This window comes from Amblyraja radiata, chromosome 4, assembly GCF_010909765.2.
Source record: "Amblyraja radiata isolate CabotCenter1 chromosome 4, sAmbRad1.1.pri, whole genome shotgun sequence".
NCBI classification, from domain to species: Eukaryota; Metazoa; Chordata; class Chondrichthyes; order Rajiformes; family Rajidae; genus Amblyraja; species Amblyraja radiata.
In genome coordinates this window covers 98228758-98255223 of record NC_045959.1, presented here as the reverse complement: position 1 = coordinate 98255223, position 26466 = coordinate 98228758, and the positions used below count along the sequence as shown (strand labels likewise).

Below are 26466 nucleotides of genomic sequence, written 5' to 3'. Positions count from 1 at the left end.
AAACATATATTGCTCACCGTTAACCAAGTGGGTAAAACTCCAAGATTTTAACCAACAAGAGGATTAATTACAACCACATACCTTTTGACAGCATTTTCATTTTAGATTTTTCACTAAGTTTTTCTTTCTCTTTGTTTTTATCTTTTTCCAATTCTTCTTTATTGTTTTTCTCATCATCTTGAATACTTGATGTGCTGATGAGCTGGTGCTGAATGGAATCCTGCAACACAGGAAAGAAAAGAAAACAATAATACCTTTCAATGTTTTTAATTAATGGTTGATGATGCTGACACAAATATGAAGTTATCAATCTGATAAACTGAAATTACGGCCAAACAGAATAATCTGACCTCAATTTAATTAAAATAATGAATGCCTTCCTTAGCTGAGAACAAACCTGAAAAAGTCGAAAGAAATTCCCCCATGAATTAAAATTATAATTCGGTGATGAAATATTAGAGACTTTCTCAGGTTTGTTCACTTAACTTCCAACTGAGGTCAGTTTATCTCCTTCTTTGGGCAGTAACATTAATTTGTTATTTGCATAACAAATAAATCCTGTGACACAAAAAAATCATAGACTATTGTTGTAAGCTCAAATCTTATCTTCCTTGCAGTAATGAAAATGAGTAGTTTGATACAATACATCGATAGATGCTCCTGAACACATCATCAGTGATGTACCTGGGGTCATTGGGTGTTTCGGGTCTTTCAACATCAGACATCCTGACCCAGCCTTTGGGCAGCAGCTCAGGATGTGTTCCAACGTTCCCTTGCCTGAGCATTGCGGGCAATCTGGAGATTCCGCTTTGCCCCAGATGAAGAGATTCGATGGGCTGGGCAGGACATCATACACTGCCTGGACCAGGAACTTGATGCGCTGTGGTTCAGCCTGCCAGAGCTCAGTCCATGTGACTTTTCGGTCCATGGCCTGCTCCCACCTTGTCCAGGCCCCCTGCTGCCTCAATCCAACCGCTCTGGTACACCTCTCCTCCTCCACCACTGCCCTCACTTCCTCCTGGACCAGCCTGCGCCTCTCCTTCCCCTTGGCCTTGTCAAACTGGGGAGATGGGAAGATTCCCAGGCCTGCTCTTCCCCGAGTCACTGCTCCCACCAGGACTCTGGGCGTATCCGGGACTCTGCTTGCAGCACGGCTTCGCCGGCTCTCCACTTCCTCCCAGTTTTCACCTCCACCCCTGCTTGAGCCACCTTGGGGTCACTGGAGTCCCTGTACAGCATCACCTCTCTGGCCCGAGTCACCTTAAACTCCTCCTCCAGGGGACTTCAGGGGCAGCTGGAGCTTGGTGTATTTCCGTAAAGGGCGATGCTGCTAAGGCTCCTGGGCAGTCCCAGCCACCTTCTGAGAAAGCTGCTGACTTTCCTCTCCAATCTCTCTACGATGGATATTGGGACTTCGTAGACAAGCAGTGGCCAGAGTATCCTTGGCAGGATACCATGCTGGTAAATCCATGCCTTGAACTTGCCGGGAAGCCCCGACCGGTCCACTGCTCTCAACCAGCTCTCCAGCTCCTGATAGGTTGCCTGGACAGATGCTGTATCCTTCAGGCTGCTGTTAAACACCTTGCCAAGACTCTTCACTGGCCTTTCGGAGACAGTTGGGATTGTTGTCCCTTCGATGCTGAAGCGGAACCTGTCCATGACTTTGCCCTTCTTCAGCACCAGTGACCTTGATTTTCCTGGCTTAAACCTCATCCTTGCCCATCCATTCAGTTTCTCCAACCCCTGCAGGATCCACCTGCCTCCTGGCACTGACTCAGTGGTGACAGTCAGGTCGTCCATGAAGGCTCTGATTGGTGGTTGGCGCATCTCCTGACTTGGTCCGAGGGCCCCGGCACTCTGGCTCAGCAGACTTGACGATCATGTCATCGCCAAGGCAAAAAGGATCACAGTGATGGTACAGCCTGTGATGATCCCAACCTCCAGTCTGTGCTACTCTGATGTTACTGACCCTGATGAGACTCTCATGCTGAACTGGTTGTAATAGTCCAGGATGAGATCTGCCACTTGGCCCGGCACATGATGCTTGGCCATGACTGTCTGGATCAGCTTGTGCAGGATGGAGCCGTAGGCATTGGCCAGGTCAAGCCAGAGCACTGTCAGGTCTCCCTTGTTCTCCCTGGCTTTTCTGATGAGTTGGGTCACCACTCCCGTGTGCTCTAGACACCCCGGCACTCCAGATAAGCCTCCCTTTTGCACTGAGCTGTCGATGTAGCCATTGTGGAGAGGAAGTTGGTCAGCCGCCTCGCCAGAATGCTGAAGAAGATCTTGCCTTCAAACACTTAGCAAGGAGATGATCCTGAACTGATCGATCTTCTTGGAATCTTCCTCCTTTGGGATCCAGACTCCCTTCAGCGAATCGCCACTGCTGCGCCACTTTTCCTCTCCTCCAGATGACTTTCAGGATCTTCCACAGCCGTTTTCAGTAACAGGGGGCAGTTCTTGTAGACCCTCTAGGGGACTCCGCTCGGGCCAGGGGCTGAGCCAGCTCTTGCTCTCTTCACAACGTCCTGGACCTCTTTCAGGAGTGGCTCTCTACTGTCAAACTCCTTGATGGGTGGAGGTGGTTTTACCAGGATGTTGCACTGGCCCAGCTCCTGCTGCCTGACGGGGTCACTGTAGGTCGTCTGGATGTGCCGGTCGATCTCCTCCTTAGAGCAAGCCAAACTCCCACTGCGCTTCTGCTCCGAGTAGTTGTTTGGTGAAGCCGAAGGGGTTGGCTATGAAGGATGCTCGCTTCCGGCTCTTTCCTTCGGCGTCTTCGGTGCCACTCAGCTCTACGGAGGGTCATCAGCTTCTTCCTCAGGATGGTTCGCAGCTCAGCCAAGGGGGGACGTTGCTCTTCACTGGCCTCTTTATACTGCTTCTTGAGGGACTTCAGCTCCTGCCGGATCTTGTGGATCTTTGTTGCTCGTTGATTCATGGTGAAAGGTGTTCTGGCCGGCTTCTTCTCCACTTCTCCAAACCTTTCCACAGCTAGGCTGATGATGATTGTCGTCATCGTCCGCAGCCTTCGGTCCACGTCTCCCTTTGCAGTTGCTTCTAGCACCTTGTCGACGCCCTCATCGAACTGATGGCAGATCTGACTCGAACCTTCTCCGGAGAACTGTTCCGAGGGACTAGTTGCGCCACTTGGAGGCTTCGGGCTCTATGGGGTGATTCCGGGCCCGGCTCCTCCTGCGTCTCACCAGGTAAAATACCTGTGCGTTGTGACACTCCCTGTCCCTCCAAACACTTCATCCGGGTCTGGTGAATCTTCAGGCCTCGGCTGTTCTTGCAAACCTTACCACATCTGCATTTGATACTCATAGTCGGTTGTCCGTTGCCATTAGTCGTTAACCTTTGATCCGTCCAATTGAGGTGCTCATCCTCCCCCCCTCTCGGGCACCCCTGGGGGTATTTTTCAATGTGTTTTTCTGTAGCGTGGTTTGGGTCTCCTCCTCTCAGAGGATGCGGTTTGGGCTGCCAACCCACCCCGCCCCTGTTGCCGTCTTTCCGAGCTGTCCACTGTCTCTCCAGTCGTCACCCACCCTATTCTTGGTTGTCAACCAGTCTATCCTGGTCGCCATTGATTTCACCAGCACAGTGATTGATACAAATACATTGATAGATGCTCCTGAACACATCATCAGTGATCAGTAGCAGACAGCAGTGCATTCTGAATGTTCTCCAAAAATGCATAAAAAGTGACGTTCATGGCCAATAGAAATCTCAATTTAAGCCTCTCCTCTGAACCTCAGTTTGAAGAAGGGTCTCGACCCAAAACGTCACCATACCTTCTCTCCAGGGGGGGGAAGAAGGGGGGGGGGGGAAGAAGGGGTAGGAAGAGAGGGGGGGGAAGAAGGGGGGGAAGGGGGAAGAAGGGGGGGGAAGCGGGGGGGAAGAAGGGGGGGGGGAAAGAAGGGGGGGCAGAAGGGGGGGGGAGACGGGGGGGGGAAGGGGGGGGGAAGGGGGGGAAGGAAGGGGGGGGAAGGAAAGGGGGGGGAAGGAAAGAGGGGGGAAGAAGGGGGGGGAAGAAGGGGGGGAAGAAGGGGGGGAAGAAGGGGGGGGGGAAGAAGGGGGAGGAAGAAGGGGGGGGGGGAGGAGGGGGGGGAGAAGGGGGGGGAAGAAGGGGGGGGGAAGGAGGGGGGGGGGGAAAGAAGGGGGGGAAGATGGGGGGGAAGAGGGGGGGGAAGGGGGGGGAAGGAGGGGGGGAAGAGGGGGGAAAGGGGGGGAGAAGAAGGGGGGAAGGGGGGGAGGAGGGCGGGGAGAAGGGGGGGAGAAGGGGGGGAGAAGGGGGGAGAAGGGGGGGAGAAGGGGGGGAAGAAGGGGGGGGAGGAAGAAGGGGGGGAGAGAAGGGGGGGGAGAGAAGGGGGGGAGAGAGAAGGGGGGGAGAGAAGGGGGGGAGAGAAAGGGGGGGAGAGAAGGGGGGGAGAGGAAGGGGGGGGGAGAGAAGGGGGGGAGAGAAAGGGGGGGAGGAGAGAAGGGGGGGGAGGAAGGGGGGGGAGAAGGGGGGGAGAAGGGGGGGAGAGAGGGGGGGGAGAGAAGGGGGGGGGAGAAGGGGGGGAGAGAAGGGGGGGAGAGAAGGGGGGGGGAGAGAAGGGGGGGGGAGAGAAGGGGGGGAGAGAAGGGGGGGAGAGAAGGGGGGGAGAGAAGGGGGGGAAGGAGAGAAGGGGGGGAGAGAAGGGGGGGAGAGAGAAGGGGGGGGAGAGAAGGGGGGGAGAGAAGGGGGGGAGAGAAGGGGGGGAGAGAAGGGGGGGAGAGAAGGGGGGGAGAGAAGGGGGGGAGAGAAGGGGGGGGGAGAGAAAGGGGGGAGAGAGAAGGGGGGGAGAGAAGGGGGAGAGAGGGGGAGAGAAGGGGGGAGAGAAGGGGGGAGAGAAGGGGTGGAGAGAAGGGGGCGAGAGAAGGGGGGCGAGTAGAAGGGGGGTGATGAGAGGAGGGGGGGAGAGAAGGGGGGGAGAGAAGGGGGGGAGAGAAGGGGGGGAGAGAAGGGGGGGAGAGAAGGGGGGGGAGAGAAGGGGGGGAGAGAGAAGGGGGGGAGAGAGGGGGGGAGAGAAGGGGGGGGAGAGGAGGGGGGGGGAGAGAAGGGGGGGGAGAGAAGGGGGGGGGAGAGAAGGGGGGAGAGAAGGGGGAGGGAGAGACAGGGGGGCGAGTGAAAGGGGGGGAGAAAGGGGGGGGAGAGAAGGGGGGGAGAGAAGGGGGGAGAGAGAAGGGGGGGAGAGAAGGGGGGAGAGAAAGGGGGGGGAGAAGGGGGGGAGAGGAAGGGGGAGAGACGGAGAGAAGGGGGGGAGAGAGAAGGGGGGGAGAGAAGGGGGGGAGAGAAGGGGGGGGGAGAGAAGGGGGGGAGAGAAGGGGGGGACGAGAAGGGGGGGAGGACGGGGGGAGAGAAGGGGGGGAGGAAGGGGGGGAGAGAAGGGGGGGTAGAGAAGGGGGGGAGAGAAGGGGGGGGAGAGAAGGGGGGGACGAGAAGGGGGAGGAGCAAGGGGGGGCAGAAGGGGGGGGAGAAGGGGGGGAGAGAAGGGGGGGGAGAGAAGGGGGGGATGAGAAGGGGGGAGCGAAGGGGGGGGAGAGAAGGGGGGGAGCGAAGGGGTGGGAGAGAAGGGGGGGAGAGAAGGGGGGGAGCGAAGGGGGGAGAGAAGGGGGGGAGAGAAGGGGGGGAGAGAGGGGGGGGAGAGAAGGGGGGGAGAGAAGGGGGGGGAGAGAAGGGGGGGGAGAGAAGGGGGGGAGAGAAGGGGGGGGAGAGAAGGGGGGGGAGAGAAGGGGTGGGAGAGAAGGGGGGGAGAGAAGGGGGGGGAGAGAAGGGGGGAGAGAAGGGGGGGAGAGAAGGGGGGAGGGAAGGGGAGGAGATAACTTTTAAGAAGCCAGACAACTTTTAATGCCAGAGATACACAGCTGTGAAGTTCGGTGGACATTTAACATTACCGGTCGGTTCTCCTTGGTTCTGAAAACTCTTGTTTACGTTTTTTTTCCCCAAGCACCAATAAAAATGTCCGGTCAGCAAAGGCGATTAACTAAAACTACCTACGACTACCGATAACTACATGGCGGCCCCACCACAACTACACGTACGACTACAGGATTATCGATTTTCTCCATGGCGACCAATTTTTGGTCACAGAAAATTTTCCAACATGTTGAAAACTTTGCGGCGACCATACTGAGGCCGCGACTAGTTCCCAGAATGCGGGAACTCCTCGCGACCATGAAGGAGACTCACCAGAGACCATCAGCGAACATGTGGCGACCGTGTGGCGAGCGCAGGCTTCTGCACTCACCTAAAAAGTCGCCTAAGTGGGACAGGCCCTTAATGTTGTGTGATTTTATCGGGTTGTATATAAAACAAAGCATTTCACTATACCTGGGTGCATGTGACAATAAACTATCTTGAATCATTGAATATGAATTTGCTTCAGTAGCATTAATGCTGTACCTGATTCTCTGGAGTGGTTTCTGGTGATGGCAGAGGCAGATTTGACTCTTCACAAACAGCAAGACTTCTCACCAGTTTACCTTTAGCACCTGTCTATGAAGCACAGCAAAAACGAGTAGATTATTGCTCATACACATTTGGAAACATCACCATATTGCAATTATATCACAAGCTATATAACAGGAGCAGAGATGTTTTGTGAAATATGTTATAACATTGGAAAATTCCATTTCACATGAATGTGCACCTTTCTAATGAAATAATGAGAAAATGGGAACATTAGATGAGATGTTCATGATAAGAAGCTCTCATGGTAATTTGTTAAAGTAAGTTTGCTCATCTAAATTCTAATTTTGTCAAACAAATTAATATAGGACATTTGACTTTGTAAATATGGAGCAAATATCTAACTTTTAAAATATAAGACACCTGAGACACAAATCAAATAAAATATTGTCCACAGTCTAGAAACCTCCCAGAGCCCATGGAAGATTAACAGTGCATCACACACATGTTTTATTTAACCACCAATAACAAAGTATTTGCAGCAGGCACACTCAAGCCTCAAACACACGATCTGTATCGATGGACGATCACTTGTTTTTATTTCAAATATTTTCTGAACTTCTTCGATATAATTTTAGAATTGCTTCAATCTTTATGCACAGATATTCCAATCTTTAGTATTTAACGTAAATTGATTTACCTCTTGATTTAATTTTGGTGACAAATCCAACATGGTGAGAATGATTAGTCAAAGGTAGTAATAAACTGATCATTTAGTTTAATGTCAAGCCCACAAAAGAAAAGACAATTCTGGAGATTGAAAACACAAAAAGCTGGAGTAACTCAACGGGTCAGACAGCATCTCTCGAGATACTCCAGCTTTTTGTATCGATCTTTGGTTTAAACCATTATCTACAGTTCCTTCCTACACAAAGACAATTCTGCATTTGGTTTTGTGTAATGAACCAGATTTGATTAGGGAGCTCGAGGAGGTGAAGGAACCTCGAGGAGGACAGTGTCAGTGACTCATAAAGTCAAAGTGATAGCATGGAAACAGGCCCTTCGGCCCAACTTGCCCACACCAGACAACATGTCCCAGCTACACTAGTCCCACATGCCCGCTTTTGTTCCATATCCTTCCAAACCTGTCCTATCCATGTACTTGTCTAATTATTTCTTAAACATTGGGATAATCCCAGCCTCAACAATGTCCTCTGGCAGCTTGTTCTATACATCAACCACCCTTTGTGTGAAAAAGTTATCCCACAGATTCCTATTTTCCCCTTCACCTTAAACTTATGTACTCTGGTTCTCGATTCATCTGGGCAAGAGACTCTGCGCATCTACCCAATCTATTCCCCTCATGATTTTATACACCTCTATAAGACCACCCCTCCCCCTCCTGCGCGCCAAGGAATAGTGTCCCAGCCTACTCAACCTCTCACTATAGCTCAGACCCTCTAGTCCTGGCAACATCCTTGTAAATCTTCTCTGTACCCTTCCCAGCTTGACAATGTATTTCCTATAACATGGTGCCCAGAACTAACACAATTGCAACATGACCTCCCAACTTTTATAGTCAATACTCTGAGTGATGAAGGCCAATGTGGTTGGGAGAGTGGGCAAAGAAGTGGCAAATGGAATAGCCCATGCTCTTTGGTAGAAGGAATAAAGGCGTAGACTATTTTATAAATGGTGTGAGGATTCAGGAAATGGGAGATGCAAAGGGACTTGGGAGTGCTGGTGAAGTAGTGCCAAAGGGATAATTTGCAGATAAAGTCGGCTGCATGGAAGGCAAATGCAATGTTAGCATTCATTCAAGGAGGACTAGTATATAAAAGCAAGAATACAATGGTGAGGTTTTATAGGGCTCAGGTCAGACCACATTTGGAACATTGGGGAAATTCAGGGCCCCATATCTGAGGGGAGATGTGTTGGCATTGGAGAGGGTCCAGAGGAGGTTAATGTGAATGATTAAGGTTAACATACGAGGAGCATTTGATGGCTCCGGGCCATCTCGCTGGAGTTTAGAAAGATGAGGGGGGTCTCTTTGAAACCTACCAAATAATGAAAGACTTAGTGGATGTGGAGAGGATGTTTCCAGTGGTGGGAGAGGCTGAGACTAGAAGGCACAGCCTCAGAATCAATGAATGAATGTCTAGAATGGAGATGAGGAAACATTTCTCTAGCCAGAGTCATAGAGTCACAAGGTCATACAGCATGGAAACATGCCCTTAGGAATGTTTTGCCCATGCCGACTAACATGCCCCATCGGCACTAGTCCCACCTTCCCGTGCTTGGTCCTCTAAACCTGTTCTATCCATGTACCTGTCCAATTGACTGTTATGATAGCATCTGCCTCAACTACCTCCTCTGGCAGCTGTCCATATACCGTTCCATACACCCACCACTCTTTGTGTAAAGAGGTTACCCCTCAGGTTCCTATTAAATCTGGCCTCCTCTCACCCTCAACCTATGTCCATCTTCACTAGCTACAATATCACCCACTTTAGTGTCATCTGCAAACTTGCTAATCATGCCTTAAATGTTCTTATCCAAATCATTGATAATGATGACAAACAGCAATGAGCCCTGCACTGAACCCGGAGGCACACTACTAGTCACAGGCCCCCAGTCTGAGCAACAACCTTCCACCATCATCCTCTGCTTCCTTCCATAAAGCTAATTTTTTAGTCAGCCATCTCTCCTTGAATCCCATGTGACCTAACCTTCTAGAGCAGCCTACCATGCAGCACCTTGTCAAATGCTTTGCTGAAATCTATATATACAACGTCTACAGCTCTGCCCTCATCAAGCTTCAAAATACTCAATCACAATCGTGAGACACGATCTCCCACATACATGTCTGCACTCAGATGGACAAGTAGGGTGGTTAATCTGGGAAATTCATTGTCATTGACGGCTGTGAAGGCCAAGTTATTGCGTATTTATAAAGTGGAGGATGATTAGTAAGGGCATCAAAGGATGCAGGAAGATGGCAGGAGAATGGTGTTGAGAAGGAAAAATAGATTAGCCGTGATCAAATGGCGGAGCAGACTTGACCTGTCAAATGGCCTAATTCTGCTCCTTTGCCTTGCGATCTAATCACATGTTGCATCTGTATCCATCCTTAAACAGGTATTGAAAATACTTTTCTTTGGACCATCACTCACAACAAATCGTGAAATAAAGAATCGTCACCAAGAAGGTCGAGAAAGATTATTACAAAGACCTGTTCAAGCAAAGTTCAGTGAATCTTATAGAAAATGTTTGAAACAAAAGAAGTTACGTGACTGGGATGAGAATTAAGTATTGGGATGAGATTCAAATATTTCTGTAAGGCCAGTGCAAATTTTATTGAGCAGAAAGGCCACTTCTTGTGCTGTTAGATTTCTAATTTTCAATGAATAAATTGGATGCAAATTTTTCTTGATAATTTATTTTTGTGAAAAACGTGGACATTTTTTCTCCTTCCGTTGCTTTGACTTGTGTGGAAACAGATGGGAGAAAGCATTCTGAATTTATGTTAACAATGGTGTTAGATATTCAATATCAGCAGTGTGGTGACTCACCAGTACAATTTAAAAATCAATCAAGTATAACACAATAAAGTATTAAAGAAGTAGGGATGTCATGGACACTGCTGGTGCCTCTGACAACTACACCTGTGGGAATTGTGTCCGGGTGCAGCTCCTGAAGGACCGCGTTTGGGAACTGGAGCAGCAGCTGGATGACAATAGACAATAGACAATAGACAATAGGTGCAGGAGTCGGCCATTCAGCCCTTCGAGCCAGCACCGCCATTCAATGTGATCATGTCTGATCATCCCCAATCAGTACCCCGTTCCTGCCTTCTCCCCATATCCCCTGACTCCGCTATCTTTAAGAGCCCTATCTAGCTCTCTCTTGAAAGTATCCAGAGAACCTGCCTCCACCACCCTCTGAGGCAGAGAATTCCATAGACTCACAACTCTCTGTGTGACAAAGTGTTTCCTCATCTCCGTTCTAAATGGCTTACCCCTTATTCTTAAACAGTGGCCCCTGGTTCTGGACTCCCCCAACATCGGGAACATGTTTCCTGCCTCTAGCGTGTCCAAACCTTTAATAATCTTATATGTTTCAATAAGATCCCCTCTCATTCTTCTAAACTCCAGAGTATATAAGCCCAGCCGCTCCATTCTCTCAGCATATGACAGTCCCGCCATCGCGGGAATTAACCTTGTAAACCTCCGCTGCACTCCCTCAATAGCAATAATATCCTTCGTCAAATTAGGGGACCAAAACTGCACACAATACTCCAGGTGTGGTCTCACTAGGGCTCTGTACAACAGCAGAAGGACCTCTTTGCTCCTATATTCGATTCCTCTTGTTATAAAGGCCGACGTGCCATTCGCTTTCTTCACTGCCTGCTGTACGTGCATGCTTACTTTCATTGAGTGATGAACAAGGAACCCCCAGATCCTGTTGTACTTCCCCTTTGGTCCTGAGGTACTTGACCTCAGAACCATCTGGGAAAACGAGAGCTTCCTGGACAGTGTTGTCACAACGAAGGTTCAGGAAGAGAGAAGATGGGTGACCACGAGGAAAGGAATTAAACATGGATAGCAGGTGACCCCAGTGGCCGTACCTCTTTTAAACAGGTACACCATCTTGGGAGCTGTCGGGGCAGATAAAGCCTCAAGTAGCAGCCAGGGCTGTGATTCCAACCCTGGAGTTGAGGCTGAACAGGGAAGAGTGACATCAGGCAGGGCCATAGTGGTGGGCGACTCGATAATTAGAGGCGTGGACAGGAGATTCTGTGGCAGCTGTCGAGACGCCAAGAAGATGTGCTGCCTCCCTGGTGCCAGGGTCCAGGACGCCTCGGAGCTGCTGCACGACATGATCAAAAGTGAGGGGGAGCAGCCGGAGGTTGTTGTGCATGTTGGCACAAACAATATAGATAGGAAGAGGATGGAGGTTCGTTGTACAACATGAGTTTGGAGAATTAGGTAAATGGCTGGAAAGCAGGACCTCCAGGATAGTTATCTCTGGTTTGCTTCCAGTACCTCGTGCTAGTGAAGGTATGAACAGAAATGGGAGATGAATGTGTGACTGAGGAGTGGGTGCAGGGGGCTGGGATTTAGATTTCTGAACCACTGGGATGTCTTCTGAGGCAGAGGTGATCTCTACGAGTGATGGGTTGCACCTTAACTGAAGGGGAACCAACATCCTGGCAGCCAGGTTCGCTAATGCTACACAGGTGGGTTTAAACTAGATTGGCAAGGGGGTTGGGATCTCATATAGGACAGAGGCAGGTGAGAGGTTAGAAGTTGGTGTGGAGGGTGGTGAGGGAAAGGTTAGTGGATAGAAAAGGCAGGTGAAAGGCGGAGAGCGAGGAAGGAGGATTGGTTTAAACTGCATGTATTTTAATGCAATGGGCCTGACGGGTAAGGCAGATGAGCTTAGGGTGTGGATAGGTACGAGCAACTGGGACGTTGTAGCCATGACTGAAACCTGGTTAAGGGATGGGCAAGACTGGCAGCTCAATGGTCCGGGGTACAGGAGCTTCAGGAGAGACAGGGGTGATGGAAAAAAAGGAGAGGGGGTTGCGTTATTGGTTAAGGAGGATGTCACGGCTGTGGTGACTTTATGGAAGGTTTGTCTAATGAGGCTATATGGGTGGAGCTGAGGAACAAGAAAGGGATGATCACCTTGTTGGAGGTGTACTATAGGTCCCCAAATAGTTAACGGGAAATAGAAGAGGAAGTATGCCAGCAGAATGCAGGCAGCTGCATGTCTAATAAGGTTGTCATTGTAGGGGATATTAACTTTCCCAATATTGACTGGGAATGCCATAATGCGAAAGGTTTAGACGAGGTGGAATTTGTCAAATGTGTTCAGGAAAGTTTCCTCTGGCAATATGTAGTGCAGGGGTCGGCAACCTACGGCTCCCGGGCCGAATACGGCCTGTAACCTGAAACCATCCGGCCCGCAGACTTCCATCATCTCCGGTACTTCTCGGGCCCGAGGCCGCGGCGCGGTGACGCAAGGACGCCTGCGCTGGCGGTCGCAATGGCGGAGCCGCCGAACGCCGAGCTCTAGCTGTACCGCATCCTGCGCAAAGCCACCAGCACCGGCGTGCACCTTCGCTCACAGGATTGGGGTTGTCAATAGGCCGGGGATGAGTGAGTGTGAGTATTTGAGCCACCGCCTTCACGACAGAGCCAAGGCAATGGACCGTAGGTACGCCATGTTGGTGAGCGCCCGTAACTAGGGGCCAGTGCTCCAGGTGGCATCTTCCAAGGGGCGGGATCTATGTGAACACGTGACTTGATGCCTGCCATCCGTGGCGGGATGGGGGTGGGATCCCAGTATACATGTGATAGATGTGGCCCGCCATCTGCTCACAGCCATACGTCCCGGCCCCTATGCAGAACAAGGTTGCCAACCACTGGTGTAGAGGGCCCCACACGGGAGATGGCAACACTTGATCTAGTCTTAGAAAATTGGCGAGTGGATGCAATGTTCGTGGATGAGCCTTTTGGGAACAGCGAACACTGTTCGATTAGGTTTAAGATAAATACAGCGGGCCCACAAGTTAAAATGCTAAGGTAGACACAAAAAGCTAGAGCTACTCAGCGGAACAGGCAACATCTCTGGAGAGAAGGAATGGGTGACGTTTCAGGTCGAGACCCTTCATCAGACTCATGATGTGAAATGCTATATTGGGGCAAGGCCACATTTCAGAGTACGAGACAGAAACTTGCTCAAGTTGATTGGAGTAGGTTGTTTGATGGAAATGGAACGTCGGGAAAGTGGGATGTTTTTAAAAGTGCTGACAAGAGCTCAGGGTATGCCTGTTCCTGCTCGAGTGAAGGGCAAGGCAGGCAAACGTAAGGATGCGTGGATGATGAGGGAAAATTAGACTTTGGTCAAGTGTAAGAAGGAGGCAATGGGACAGGTATAGGCAGCTGGAATTAAGTGTATCCCTGGAGGAGTTTTGGGAACCAAGAAGTAAGAGATTTTATAACCACATAAAAGGATAACCAGAGGGAGTGTGGGATCTCTCATGAATTAAACAATCAACTCTATGGAGCTACAGGAGATAGGCAAGGTCCTCAATGAGTATTTCTCCTCTGAATTTACCGAGGAGGAAGACAGGAGGATGGAGGAACTTGGGCTGTCAATGAGAGTGTCTTGAGAGCAGTCAGTGTTACGGTCAAAGAGGAAGTGCTGAAGGTCCTGACGTGTATGAATGTAGAAAAATCTCCCGGGCCTGATCAGATATATCCCAGGATACTGTGGGAAGCACAAGAGGAAATTGCAGGAGACTCGCGGAGATGTTTGAGCCGTTGTTAAATACAGGAGAAGTGCCGGAAGACCGGAGGACCCTTCTTCAGACACAGTGACAGAACCTGAATTTCACACATTTTCATTCTGTCAATGAACTTTATACTTTTCACAATGAAAGACATTTTCCATTCACAAACATGTGATTCTGATCAAATTAATCTTTCTTGTATAAAATGAATTGAAATGACTCAAGTCAGAGCTGATAAATACCAATTTACTTAGTATTTTGCATTGCTGAGTGCATGAGACTCTTTGTGCACTTCATGCAGTGGCAAAAAATAGCAGCAGGGTTATGTGCAAGAATATGAATCAAATAATAGGAAAATATTAGACATTGTAATTAATAAGAGTATCTGACCAACAGAAATTTTAAGTTTTTCAGACTCAACATTTTAATCAAAAATCTCACCCAAAATCAATTCTGAAACTTATAATAGTGCCTCTGGTAAACATAGTATTAACACAAAAATGCACAATGCTGTTCCCTCCCCTCTCAATGCGGATCAGGTAAGTATGCAGAAAAATTGAGATAACAGAAAAAAAAACAGCACAGATAACAGAACAATCTCGAAGGTAAACCTTGACACTCCACAATAAAAGAAACACTAGCAAGCAACAATATATTCAAGCAGACAGAACACGAATAGTAATTTTGGCCATCATGTCATTGAAGGATACAGCGTGGAAACAGGCCCTTCAGCCCAACTTGCTCACACGTTCCATCTACACTAGTCCCACCTGCCAGCATTTGGTCCATATCCCTCCAAACCTGTCCTATCCATTTACCTGTCGAACTGTTTCATAAATGTAGTAATAATCCCTGCCTCAACTACCTCCTCTGGCAGTTTGTTCCAAGCATCCACCACCCTTTGTGTGAAAAAGTTACCCCTCAGATTTTTATTAAATATTTTCCCCTTCACCTTAAACCTATGTCCTCTGGTCCTCGATTCCCCTACTCTGGGCAAGAGACTTTGTGCATCTACCCAATCTATTTATCTCATGATTTTATACACCTTTATAAGATCACCCCTCATCCTCCTGCGCTCCAAGGAATAGAGTCCCAGCCTACTCACCCTCTCCCTATAGCTCAGACCCTCTATTCCTGCCAACATCCTTGTAAAGTCCCCTAGTCCTAGGGGCTAGTGGAGTCAAGGTAGGGGCTAGTGGAGTCAAGGGATATGGGGAGAAGGCAGGCACGGGTTATTGATAGGGAAGAATCAGCCATGATCGCAATGAATGGCGGCGCTGGCTCGAAGGGCCGAATGGCCTACTCCTGCACCTATTTTCTATGTTTCTATGTTTCTATTAAATCTTCTCTATACCCTTTCCAGCTTGACAACATCTTTCCTATAACATGCTGTCCTATAATATTTCTCGATATCTGTGAAATTCATTTAATGAGGACTCTACTTGTCACTATAGTGAGAATCTACATTGTTCACTAACCACCTTCGACAACTTCTAAGTCTACTGCCAACTTTCCAACCTTATGAATAAAACCGAAAACTAGGCCAGAATATCAGTTGATCCCCTATAGAGCTCCATATGTTGCCAGTACTCTTGATATCAAGATTACATATCAAGACTTGATATCAAGGCACTCTAAAGGGAGTGTAAGATGTGTCATTAGTGTAAGACCTTCAGGCTTTTCAATGACCTTCAAGGACCTTTAAGACTTTCAAGACAGAGGGTTGTGGTGTAAGGTAGTTATTCTGGATGGATGTCTGTGGCCAGTGGAATTCCACAGGGATCGGTGCTGGGACTTCAGCTGTTTGAGATATATATAAAGTTATATCATATCGTACATAAATGACCGAGACGTAAATGTAGATAGTTTGGTGAATAGGTTACCTGGCGACACCAAAATTGGAGGAGGTGCAGACAGTGAGGAAGGCTGTCAGAAGTTACAGCAGGATATAGATCAGCTGTAGAAATAGGAGGAGAAGTTTAACCCGAACAAGTGTGAGGTGTTGCACTTTGAGAGGTTAAATGCAGGGAAAGAGTCCACGGTTAATGTCAAAACCCTTAGCAAGTTTGATGTGCAGAGGAAACTTGGACTCCAAGTTCATAGCTCACTAAAGGTGGCAGCGCAAGTGGATAGGGTGGTTGAAGCGTATGTTGTTGCGAAGGGCATTGAGTATAAGAGTCAGGAAGTCATGATGTAGCTCTATAGGACTTTGTTTAGTCCGCATTTGGAGTATTACGTGCAGTACTGGTTGCCCCATTACAGCAAAGATATGGAGGTTTTGGTGAGGGTGCAGGGGAGGTTTAGCAGAATGCTGCCCGGGGTTGGAAAATTTCAGCTGCAGGGGAAAGGTTAGATGGATTTGGATTGTTTCCTCTGGAAAGTCAGAGGTTGAGGGGAGACTTGATAGAAGTATAAATATAAAATCATGAGAGGCATAGATACGGTTGAGAGTCAGAACCTTTTCCCCCAGGGTGGAAATGTCCAATACTAGAAGGTACAGCTATACGGTGAGAGGGAGAAAGATTAATTTTGTGCAGGACAAATATTTTGCAAAGAGAATGGTGGGGGACTGGAATGCATTGCTAGGGATGGTGGCAGATGTGATAGTGGCATTCAAGAGGTTTTTAGATAAGCACATGGAAGTAGAGGGATCATACGGGCAGATGAAATCAGTTCAGCTAGGCATCACGTTCAGCACAAACATTGTGGGCCGAAGGGCCTGTTCCTATGGTGTACTGTTCTATGATGTGCCACAGAAGGCTGGGGAGGTCCTCAATGGATATTTTTAAGGCAGAGATAGATAGATTCTCGATTAGCACGGGAGTGAAGGGTTATGGGGAGAAGGCAGGAGAAGGCAGGAGAATGGGGTTTGGAGAGATATTAATTGCAGGCCTCAACATTGGTGATCAAGACCAAGCCCTCGGTTGGAAACAGTCTTAATGCAGGCTCTGCTTTGTAGTTTATGTTAATAACTAGAGGTATAGGCCTAGGGTTGGGACCTTTTCTCAGTGGTCCGAGAACACTAATGCAATCATCAAGAAAGCTCATCAGCGCCTCTACTTCCTGAGAAGATTACGGAGGGTCGGTTTGTCAAGGAAGACTCTCTCTAACTTCTACAGTTGCACAGCCGAGAGCATACTGACCGGTTGCATCGTGGCTTGGTTCGGCAACTTGAGTGCCCTGGAGAGGAAAAGACTACAAAAAGTAGTAAACACTGCCCAGTCCATCATTGGCTCTGACCTTCCTTCCATCGAGGGGATTTATCGCAGTCGCTGCCTCAAAAAGGCTGGCAGTATCATCAAAGACCCACACCATCCTGGCCACACACTCATCTCCCTGCTACCTTCAGGTAGAAGGTACAGGAGCCTGAAGACTGCAACAACCAGGTTCAGGAATAGCTACTTCCCCACAGCCATCAGGCTATTAAACCTGGCTCGGACAAAACTCTGATTATTAATAACCAATTATCTGTTATTTGCACTTTATCATTTTATTTATTCATGTGTGTATATATTTATATTATAGTATATGGACACATTGATCTGTTTTGTAATAAATGCCTACTATGTTCTGTGTGCTGAAGCAAAGCAAGAATTTCATTGTCCTATCAGGGACACATGACAATAAACTCACTTGACTTGACTTGGCCAAAATACCGGCCCTAGGCTGAGGGGTTGGTGTTGAAAATTAACACCAAACCTTGAGTCTGATGGTTGGGTATTTGTGGCTTCGGGCCAGTCAAGGACGTATAATTGGTGAGATGCTACTAAAGGAATTAAATATTATTTAATCGATATGGGCAATCAGCAGTGATTGTTGTCTGTCTTCTGATTTTATGATGGAACGTAGGTCACGGATAAAACAACAGAGGATGTTTGGCCCTAGGATACTACTATAAAGAACTTCAGCACTGACCTCCCAGGGCAGTGATGATCGACCACCGCCATCCATAACCATCTTCTTTTATCATAAGTTCATCAGTGATAGGAGCTGAATTAGGCCATTCGGCCCATCAAGTCTACTCCACCATTCAATCACGGCTGATCTATCTCTCCCTCCTAACCTCATTCTCCTGCCTTTTCCCCATAACCCTTGACACCCGTACTAATCAAGAATCTATCTATCTCTGCCTTGAAAATTTCCACTGACCTCACCTCCATCTTTTATGCTAAGAATGGTTCCAACAAAAGTGTTATCCACTTAATACCCAATAACTTCACTTTTATCAAAGCTACTTTTCCCCCGTAGTATGCTTTTTGCCACAAATGCTTTGTGGCTATTAAGGAGTGATATTTTCATCTTATCTCTTTAATTCAGCACTTTGGACTATGGCCATGATGGGGCATAGAGATAAGTGTGCCTGGCAATATTAAAGCTGGGCAGTGGTCAGTACGTGAGTATTACCACCATCTGTTGAAAATTGAGATATGATCCCAGGGTAATAGTTTATGAAATCGTCATTCAGTTTCCATGTGGAATATGTAATCTTGATATCAAAAGCACATGTACACGCAGTCTATATTCAGATAAGCGATGTTGTTTGAGTTTTTGGACAGGGGCTAGCAACTGATATCTACGATATAAACTGGGCCTTGTGTTGGGGATGAATAAATAATCAGGACCTGGGTTTGGGGCAAGACTGGTGAGATGCGGTGTCTGAATCGGATCAGATCATAGAATGGGGAATTATGTCAGAGCTTAAATTGGGGGGTAAATCATTGTCACTGTTAGGCCCCGGGATTAGGAATGGTGTTCGGGATTAGGATCAAGCCCGATGGTGTTAGTTTCGTCAGGGTTTAGGACCAGAATCAGAGATATCAACAATTAGGTAGTTGTATCAGCTATTGGTCCCTGGCCCTCAAGGAATCAGCAATGCAATTGAAGTGGGAAAGAGGAGGTGCAATGGTTGGAAAGGAATGAAAGGTGAATACAAGACTTACCTGACAGGGGCCTCCCAATCCAGCATTGTACTGTGAAGACCTAGAAGCCCTGGGTGGGTCCAACGATTGCTGCCCGCGGGGCAATGTGGTCTAAATTCTCCTCCAGTGCTGGAAGAAGATCGGTGCACATGGAGTGGCATCATCCAATGTTCCCCAGATGCAATAAAACCACGTCGGGTTGGAGGGTGACTAAGAGCGAGGAAGAACCTGATGGAACTTCTGGAGTATGTTATGACAACCCAGAAATTGTCGTGACATTACATGTTACTCCAAGAAAAAAAAATCTGTTTGAGATTGCAAATAACTGAAAGAATATTTTTAATTGAACGTCTGGGCTACGGGGACTTTCGTGAGGAATGGCACAATGATCATGTTGAAGACCACCAATGTAATGATTCGTGACAGCTACTTGGTTTTGGTTGAACATTCAAAATGTATGGCATGTTAATCAGTGGCAATGGTATACAAATGCTATTGTGCGTTTTTAAATAAAGCAGACCGTAAAAAATACACTGGCTGTGTGTAACACATGAATGCCAGTTCCAAAAATAACAGTTTCATGGAAGAATGGTTGTCTGCATTTTTGCAACATCAAACACGGTGACTTAAAAGACCACAATGAAGCAACCTCTCGGAGTGGTTTCATCACTGCTGCCGAAGGGACAGATTAATCATAAAAGCTGCAGTCATAGCCACCTTCAACATTTTTAGAAAATAAACCTACATGGATGAATGCACAGTCTTTTACCCAGGGCAAAGGAATCAAGAATTCTTGAAGGCTTTATAAGGCATCGGTCAGTCCGCATTTGGAACATTGTGATCAGTTTTGGGCACCATATCTGAGGAGAGGGTCCAGAGGAGGTTTACAAAAATGTTCCAAGAGATGATCGAGTTAACTAACGAGCGTTTGACAGCACTGGGCCTGTACTTGCTGGTGTTTAGAAGGATGAGGGGTCACCTCATTAGAAACTTACAGAATAGTGTAAGGCCTGGATAGAGTGAATGTGGGGAGGATGTTTCCACTAGCGGGAGATTCTAGGACCAGAGGTCAGAGCCTCAGAATAAAAAGACGTTCGTTTAGGAAGAAGAGGAGGAGGAATTTCTTTAGTCAGAGGGCAGCGAATCTGTGGAATTCTTTGCCAAAGAAGGCTGTGGTGTACATCAATGGATATCTTTGAGGCAGATTGACAGATTCTTGATGAGTGCGGGTCAGGGGTTATGGGGAGAAGGCAGGAGGGAAAGATAGATCAGCCATGATTGAATGACAGACTAGGCTTGATGGGCCGAATGGCCCAATTCTATCTCCTATAACTTATGAACATGACCCTGAGGTCACACAGCTGCAGCTCCAGTTCCCTAATAGGCCCGGTAAGGAGCAACACCCAGACACGATTCCCACAGATGTAGTCATCCGGGACACCAGCAAGTTTCCTGACTTCACACATCCTGCAAGAGGAACATTGCACCATTCTACCTGCCATCACTTCTGCACTAAACCAAGAGAAATCACAAATCACACACAAGAGCAGACGATACCTGTTTCTCCTGTCCCCTTCTGCTCAACCTCCTTGCCTCAGACTCCTCATCAAAGACTCTTGAGCCAAGGCCTCACACTAACCCTCCACACAGCCCCTCTCCCAATAGGCCACTTAGTTACAGCTTGCTTTTTTTTTTTAATTAGTTGCTCAATTAGTTAAAATTAGTTGCTCAATTAACCAATTCTGATAATCCAACCATCTACCGGCCCTTTTACAACACTGAAATTATCTGGCCCCGATATGTGATATGAATGGAATATAATAGTAGCAATAACTAGCCTTCAAGCTATTGGAAGAGTCTACCCCCAAGATGTAATCCTGTCTTTTCTCACTATAAATGCTATGCATTTACAATAATTTATGCATTAATTTATGCTGTTTCCAGAAATTACACTGGAAAGCAAAAACTTCAATAATAACAATTTTTGTTCAAATATCCATTAATAGTCTTACATTAACAGAAACAAACATTTAAACTGCACATATAAAGCTTGCAGAATAATATTCAAGCATATGATTTTTTTTTGCCTTTGATATTATTTCAGTAGCAGTGGCTTTTTACTGAAAATAGTTTATTTGTAAATCTCAAAAAGATACCTGCAAGTAGCCTCAGTTGAAGCTTCCATGTGTGTGTCCACATGAATCCACATAGAGCAGGCCATTTTTAATAAACAAGTTGCGTAAGAACAGGTTTAGCAACATAAAAAAGTCAGGCTGTCTTGAATCCCCTCGCTTGCACTACTAGCTGAACACAAAGTAACGCGAGGACATCGACACTATTCCATTGCAACTCTGACAGATGGATGTTCATTCATTTCACCGTTTCAAGTTTGACAAGCCTTTGCACTGGAAATGGCCCTACCTTAGGTCTTTTTCGTTGTTGCCCCTGGAGCACCAGTCGTTTCTATGCAGCAAATTATAAAAAATTGTCAATCAATAGACAAAGACAAGCAGAAAATTAAAACATTACGGGTTTTAATAATAAAACAGTTTATGTTACGGTACATGCCGCTGATTATGATATATGATGCAAACTTCAGAATGACCGAGCTGTAATGATGGGTTGGTGAGTAGGTTTGCTGATGACCCCAAATTGGAGAAGTTGCAGACAGTGAGTAAGGCTGCCAGAAGATGCAGTGGGATATAGATCAGATGTGTGATGTATTGGTCAGATGTGTGTAACCTGAGCAAGTGTGAGGTGCTGCATTTTGGGAGGTTGAATGTTAGGGTAGAGTATGCAATTAATGGCAAGAACCTTAACAGCATAGATGTGCAGAGGGATCTTGGAGTCCAAGTTCATAGCTCACTGAAGATGACAGCACAAGTAGATAGGATGCAGAGAAGGCGTATGGTGTGCTTGCCTTCATTGATACGAGCATTGAATATAAGAGTGAGGAAGTTATGGGCCAGGTTTATAGGACTTTGGTTAGGCCGCATCTGGAGTATTGCGTGCAGTTCTGGTTGGCCCATTACAGGCAAGATGTGGAGGCACTGGAGAGGGTGGAGAGGGGTTTTACTAGAATGCTGCCAGGATTAGAGGGTTTCAACTACAGGGAGAGTTTGATGGACTAGTTAACAAATAGGGACTGCAGATGCTGGTTTATTCCAAAGATGGACAGAAAAAGCTGGAGTAACACAGCGGGTCAGGCAGCATCGCTGGAGAAAATGGTGAGGTAAGAAGTGTCACCGACTCATGTTCTCCAGAGATGCTGTCCGGCCTGCTGAGTTACACCAGCATATTCTGTGTATCTCTGGACAAAATAAATCAGCATGAAACGGGCCATTTGACAGTTGTTCTGTGCTGAAGTTAATGGTAAGAAAAGTTTTTGTGCAACCTACGTAATCTACCTTTCCAATTATAAATTCAAACACTTAATTTGTTCTTCCCAACCCAATATCAAATTCAGACCCTCTTAATGACATCGGAATTTCTTGATGAGTACGGGTGTCAGGGGTTTATGGGGAGAAGGCATGAGAATGGGGTTAGGAGGGAGAGATAGATCAGCCGTGATTGAATGGTGGAGTAGACTTGATGGGCCGAATGTCCTAATTCTGCTCCTATCACTTATGACCTTATGTTCTCTCACTATAGTAATTTGAATTATTGCTGAAGAGAGCGCTCAAACTTCGTTTTGCAAAGGAAATTCAATGGGAGTCCAGCATTTTATGTCTATCTTTGGATAGACAGGGATTGTTTGCTTTGTAACGTTGGAAGCTGAGGGGAGACGATTGAAGTATATAAAAATGATGAGAGGCATAGATAGGGTCGATAGTCAGAACCTTTTTCCCAGGGTAGAAATGTCCAACACTAGAGGGCATAACTATAAGGTGTGAGTGGGGAAGTTTAATGGAGATGTGCGGAGCAGGTTTTTTTACACACAGTGGTTGGGACCTGGAACACATTGGCTGGGGTGGTGGTGCAGGCAGATATGACAGTAGTGTTTAAGAGGCTTTTAGATAGGTACATGGAAGTGCACATGCATGTTAGTGTGAAGGGAGCTTGGATGATGACACAAAGCTGGGTGGCAGTGTGAACTGTGAAGAGGGTGTTAAGGGGTTGCAGGGTGACCTGGACAGGTTGAGTGAGTGGGCAGATGCCTGGCAGATGCAGTATAATATAGATAAATGTGAGGTTATCCACTTTGGCGGCAAAAACAAGGGGGCAGATTATTATCTCAATGGGGTTAGGTTAGGTAAGGGGGAGGTACAGCGAGACCTGGGTGTCCTTGTACACCAGTCACTGAAAGTTGGCGTGCAGGTACAGCAGGCAGTGAAGAAAGCTAATGGAATGTTGGCCTTCATAACAAGAGGATTTCAGTATAGGAGTAGAGAGGTTCTTCTGCAGTTGTATAGGGCTCTGGTGAGACCACATCTGGAGTATTGTGTACAGTTTTGGTCTCCTAATTTGAGGAAGGACATCCTTGTGATTGAGGCAGTGCAGCGTAGGTTCACGAGATTGATCCCTGGGATGGCGGGACTGTCATAAGAGGAAAGATTGAAAAGACTAGGCTTGTATTCACTGGAGTTTAGAAGGATGAGGGGGTCTTATAGAAACATATAAAATTATAAATGGACTGGACAAGCTAGATGCAGGAACAATGTTCCCTATGTTGGGCGAGTCCAGAACCAGGGGCCACAGTCTTAGAATAAAGGGGAGGTAATTTAAGACTGAGGTGAGAAAAAACTTTTTCTCCCAAAGAGTTGTGAATTTATGGAATTCCCTGCCACAGAGGGCAGTGGAGGCCAAATCACTAGATGGATTTAAGAGAGAGTTAGATAGAGCTCTAGTGGCTAGTGGAGTCAAGGGATATGGGGAGAAGGCAGGCACGGGTTATTGATAGGGGATGATCAGCCATGATCACAATGAATGGCGGTGCTGGCTTGAAGGGCCGAATGGCCTCCTCCTGCACCTATTTTCTATGTTTCTACGTTTCTATCTATGATGAGAAAAATCGAAGCTCTGGTCTAGAATAAGAAGGAGACATGGGTCAGGTATAGGCAACTGGGATCAAATGTATCCCTGGAGGTGTTTCAAGAACTGAAGAGTACGCTAATAAAGGAAATCAGGAGGACCAAAAGTGGACAGGAGATACCTCTGGCAGATAATATTAAGGATAATCTCAAGCGATTTAATAAATTCATTAAGGTAAAAAGAGTGACCCGAGAGAGAATAGGACCCCTCAAGAATCAAAACAGTCAACTCTGTTGGACACACTAGAGGCAGGAAACATGTTCCTGATGTTGGGGGAGTCCAGAACCAGGGGGCCACAGTTTAAGAACGGAGGAAACACTTTTTCTCACAGAGAGTGGAGAGTCTGTGGAATACTCTGCCTCAGAGGGCGGTGGAGGCAGGTTCTCTGGATGCTTTCAAGAGAGAGCTAGATAGGGTTCTTAAAAATAGCAGTCAGGGGATATGGGGAGAAGGCAGGAACGGGGTACTGATTTGGGATGATCAGCCATGATCACATTGAATGTGGGTGCTGGTTCAAAGGGCCAAATGGCCTCCTCCTGCACCTATTGTCTATTGTCTATTGTCTGCGTGCTGCCACAGGAAATGGGCAAGGTCTTCAATGATGTATTTCTCCTCTGTTTTTACTGTGGAGAAATACATGGGGACCAAGAAGCTCAGGGCAGTCAATGGAAGTGGCTTGAGGGCAGTCAGTGTTATGGTTGAGGAGGTGCTGAAGATCCTGATGCCTATGATCATAGAGAAATATGCGGGGTCTGATTAGATATATCCGAGAGATGACAGATATATCTGGGAGGGGGGGACAAAGTGGAATGCCTCCCTGGTTACTGTCTTGCAGGTTCGAAGAAGACTGAGCCACTGGGATAAACCTTAGCCCACTAGCGCCACCATGTGGTCTCTACCAAAGGCTAAAACTCACATACACGAGAGAGACCAGCAGTGTCACCTCTTCAAGCCCACAGCTGAGCACCCCCTCTCGAGGCAAGGGTGAAGGACAGGATGAATCCTGAGATCACCGCGCCTCTTCCTTCAAAGACCAGGAAAAGCTGCTGGGACAAGTCTTAGATCGCCACTGTCATCACACAAGAGCTCGGACAGTGAGGGACAGTGTGATCCTGGACTTTATTACCACTGTTGGAAAAGATACAGAGAAGATTTACGGGAATGTTACCAGGACTAGGGGTCTGAGCAATAGGGAGAGGTTGAGTAGGGTGGGACTCTATGCCTTATAGCGCAGGAGGAAAATCTTATGGAGGTGTATAAAATCATGAGAGGAATAGTTCGGGTAGATGCACAGCGTCTCTTGTCCAGAGTAGGTGAATCAAGGACTAGAGGACATGGGTTTAAGGTGAAGGGGGAAAGATTGAATAGGAATCTGAGGGGTAACTTTTTCACACAAAGGGTGGTGGGTATATGGAACAAGCTGCCAAAGGAGATAGTTGAGGCTGGGACTATTATAACATTTAAGAAACAATTTGACCTGTACATGGATAGGTTAGGTTTGGGCCAAATGCAGGCAGGTGGAACAATGGTAGATGGGACATGTTGGTCTGTGTGGTCAAGTTGGGCCGAAGGGCATGTTTCGACACTGTATGACTCAAAGACTCTATGAAAATGGTCAGACAATGGCAAAGGAAGAACTCTCTCAAGTCCAGAGATTGGTGCTAGGGGTAGGGGATGTGACAGTGCACTCTCCCTTGGAATAAATCAGGTGAATTCACCCTACCGTGAGTGTGAGTGCGGTTCTTGCTAAATCAGATCATTCCCCCACGCCACAATGCATTTAGATGGACAAAGGCTGAATCATGATAGTCAGCACGCTTGTGTATGTGGGAGATTGTGCTTCAAGAATCTGAGTTTTTCAAGATGCAGGAGCCCTGGCTGAGATTTAGGAGTCATCTTTAAATACAATTTAACAGGTTATATTCAGCCCATCGAGTCTACTCCGCCATTCAATCATAGCTGATCTCTGCCTCCTAATCCCATTTTCCTGCCTTCTCCCCTTAACCCTTGGCACCCGTTCTAATCAAGAATTTGTCTGTGCCGGAAGAATGGATGGCAGCAAATGTTGTGCCTCTATTTAAGAATCTCCGCAGAGAACTGTATGGGAATTACAGGCCAGTGAGCCTAATATCAGTGGTCGGAAAGTTACTAGAGAGTATTCTGAGGGATAAGATATGCATTTAGATGGGTTAGGCTGATTAGGGATAGTCAGTATGGTTTTGTGCATGGGAGATCATGTCACCAATTGTATTTAGTTTTTTGAGGATGCGACCAAACGGATTGATGGCAAATCTGTAGACATTGTACACATGGAATTCTGCAAGGCACTTGACAAGGTTCCGCATGGTAGGCTGCTCTGAAAGGTTATATCGCATAGGAGAGCTAGTCAAGTGGATAGAAAATTGGCTTCATGGAGGAGGCAGAGGATGATGGTGGCAGATTGTTTTTCAGACTGGGGGCCTGAGACCAGTGTTGTGCCTCAGGGTTTGATGCTGGTCCATTGCTGTTTGTCTTCATTATTGATGATATGGATGCAAACGTACAAGGTGTGATTAGAACATTTGCAGATAACACTAAAGTGGGCAGTATTCAGTTTTGGTCCCTGCATCATAGGAAAGATGTTGTTAAGCTGGATGTACACAAAATTGCTGGAGAAACTCAGCGGGTGCAGCAGCATCTATGGAGCGAAAGAGATAGGCAATGTTTCGGGCCGAAACCCTTCTTCAGACCTTGATGATAGGTGGGGTGGTGGGTTTATGGGATGAGCAGCCAGAGGTAGGTGC

General features: G+C 47.3%; 1 protein-coding gene across 1 annotated transcript in view; it reads right to left on the bottom strand.

Annotated features, from left to right (window-relative positions):
- Positions 1-26466, bottom strand: part of arpp21 (cAMP regulated phosphoprotein 21) — a 281688-nt gene that overhangs the window by 120809 nt on the left and 134413 nt on the right. The window contains 3 exon segments of the mRNA XM_033020400.1: positions 82-220; positions 6428-6520; positions 21074-21115. Of these exon segments, the coding sequence (XP_032876291.1) occupies positions 82-220; positions 6428-6520; positions 21074-21115 (274 nt within the window).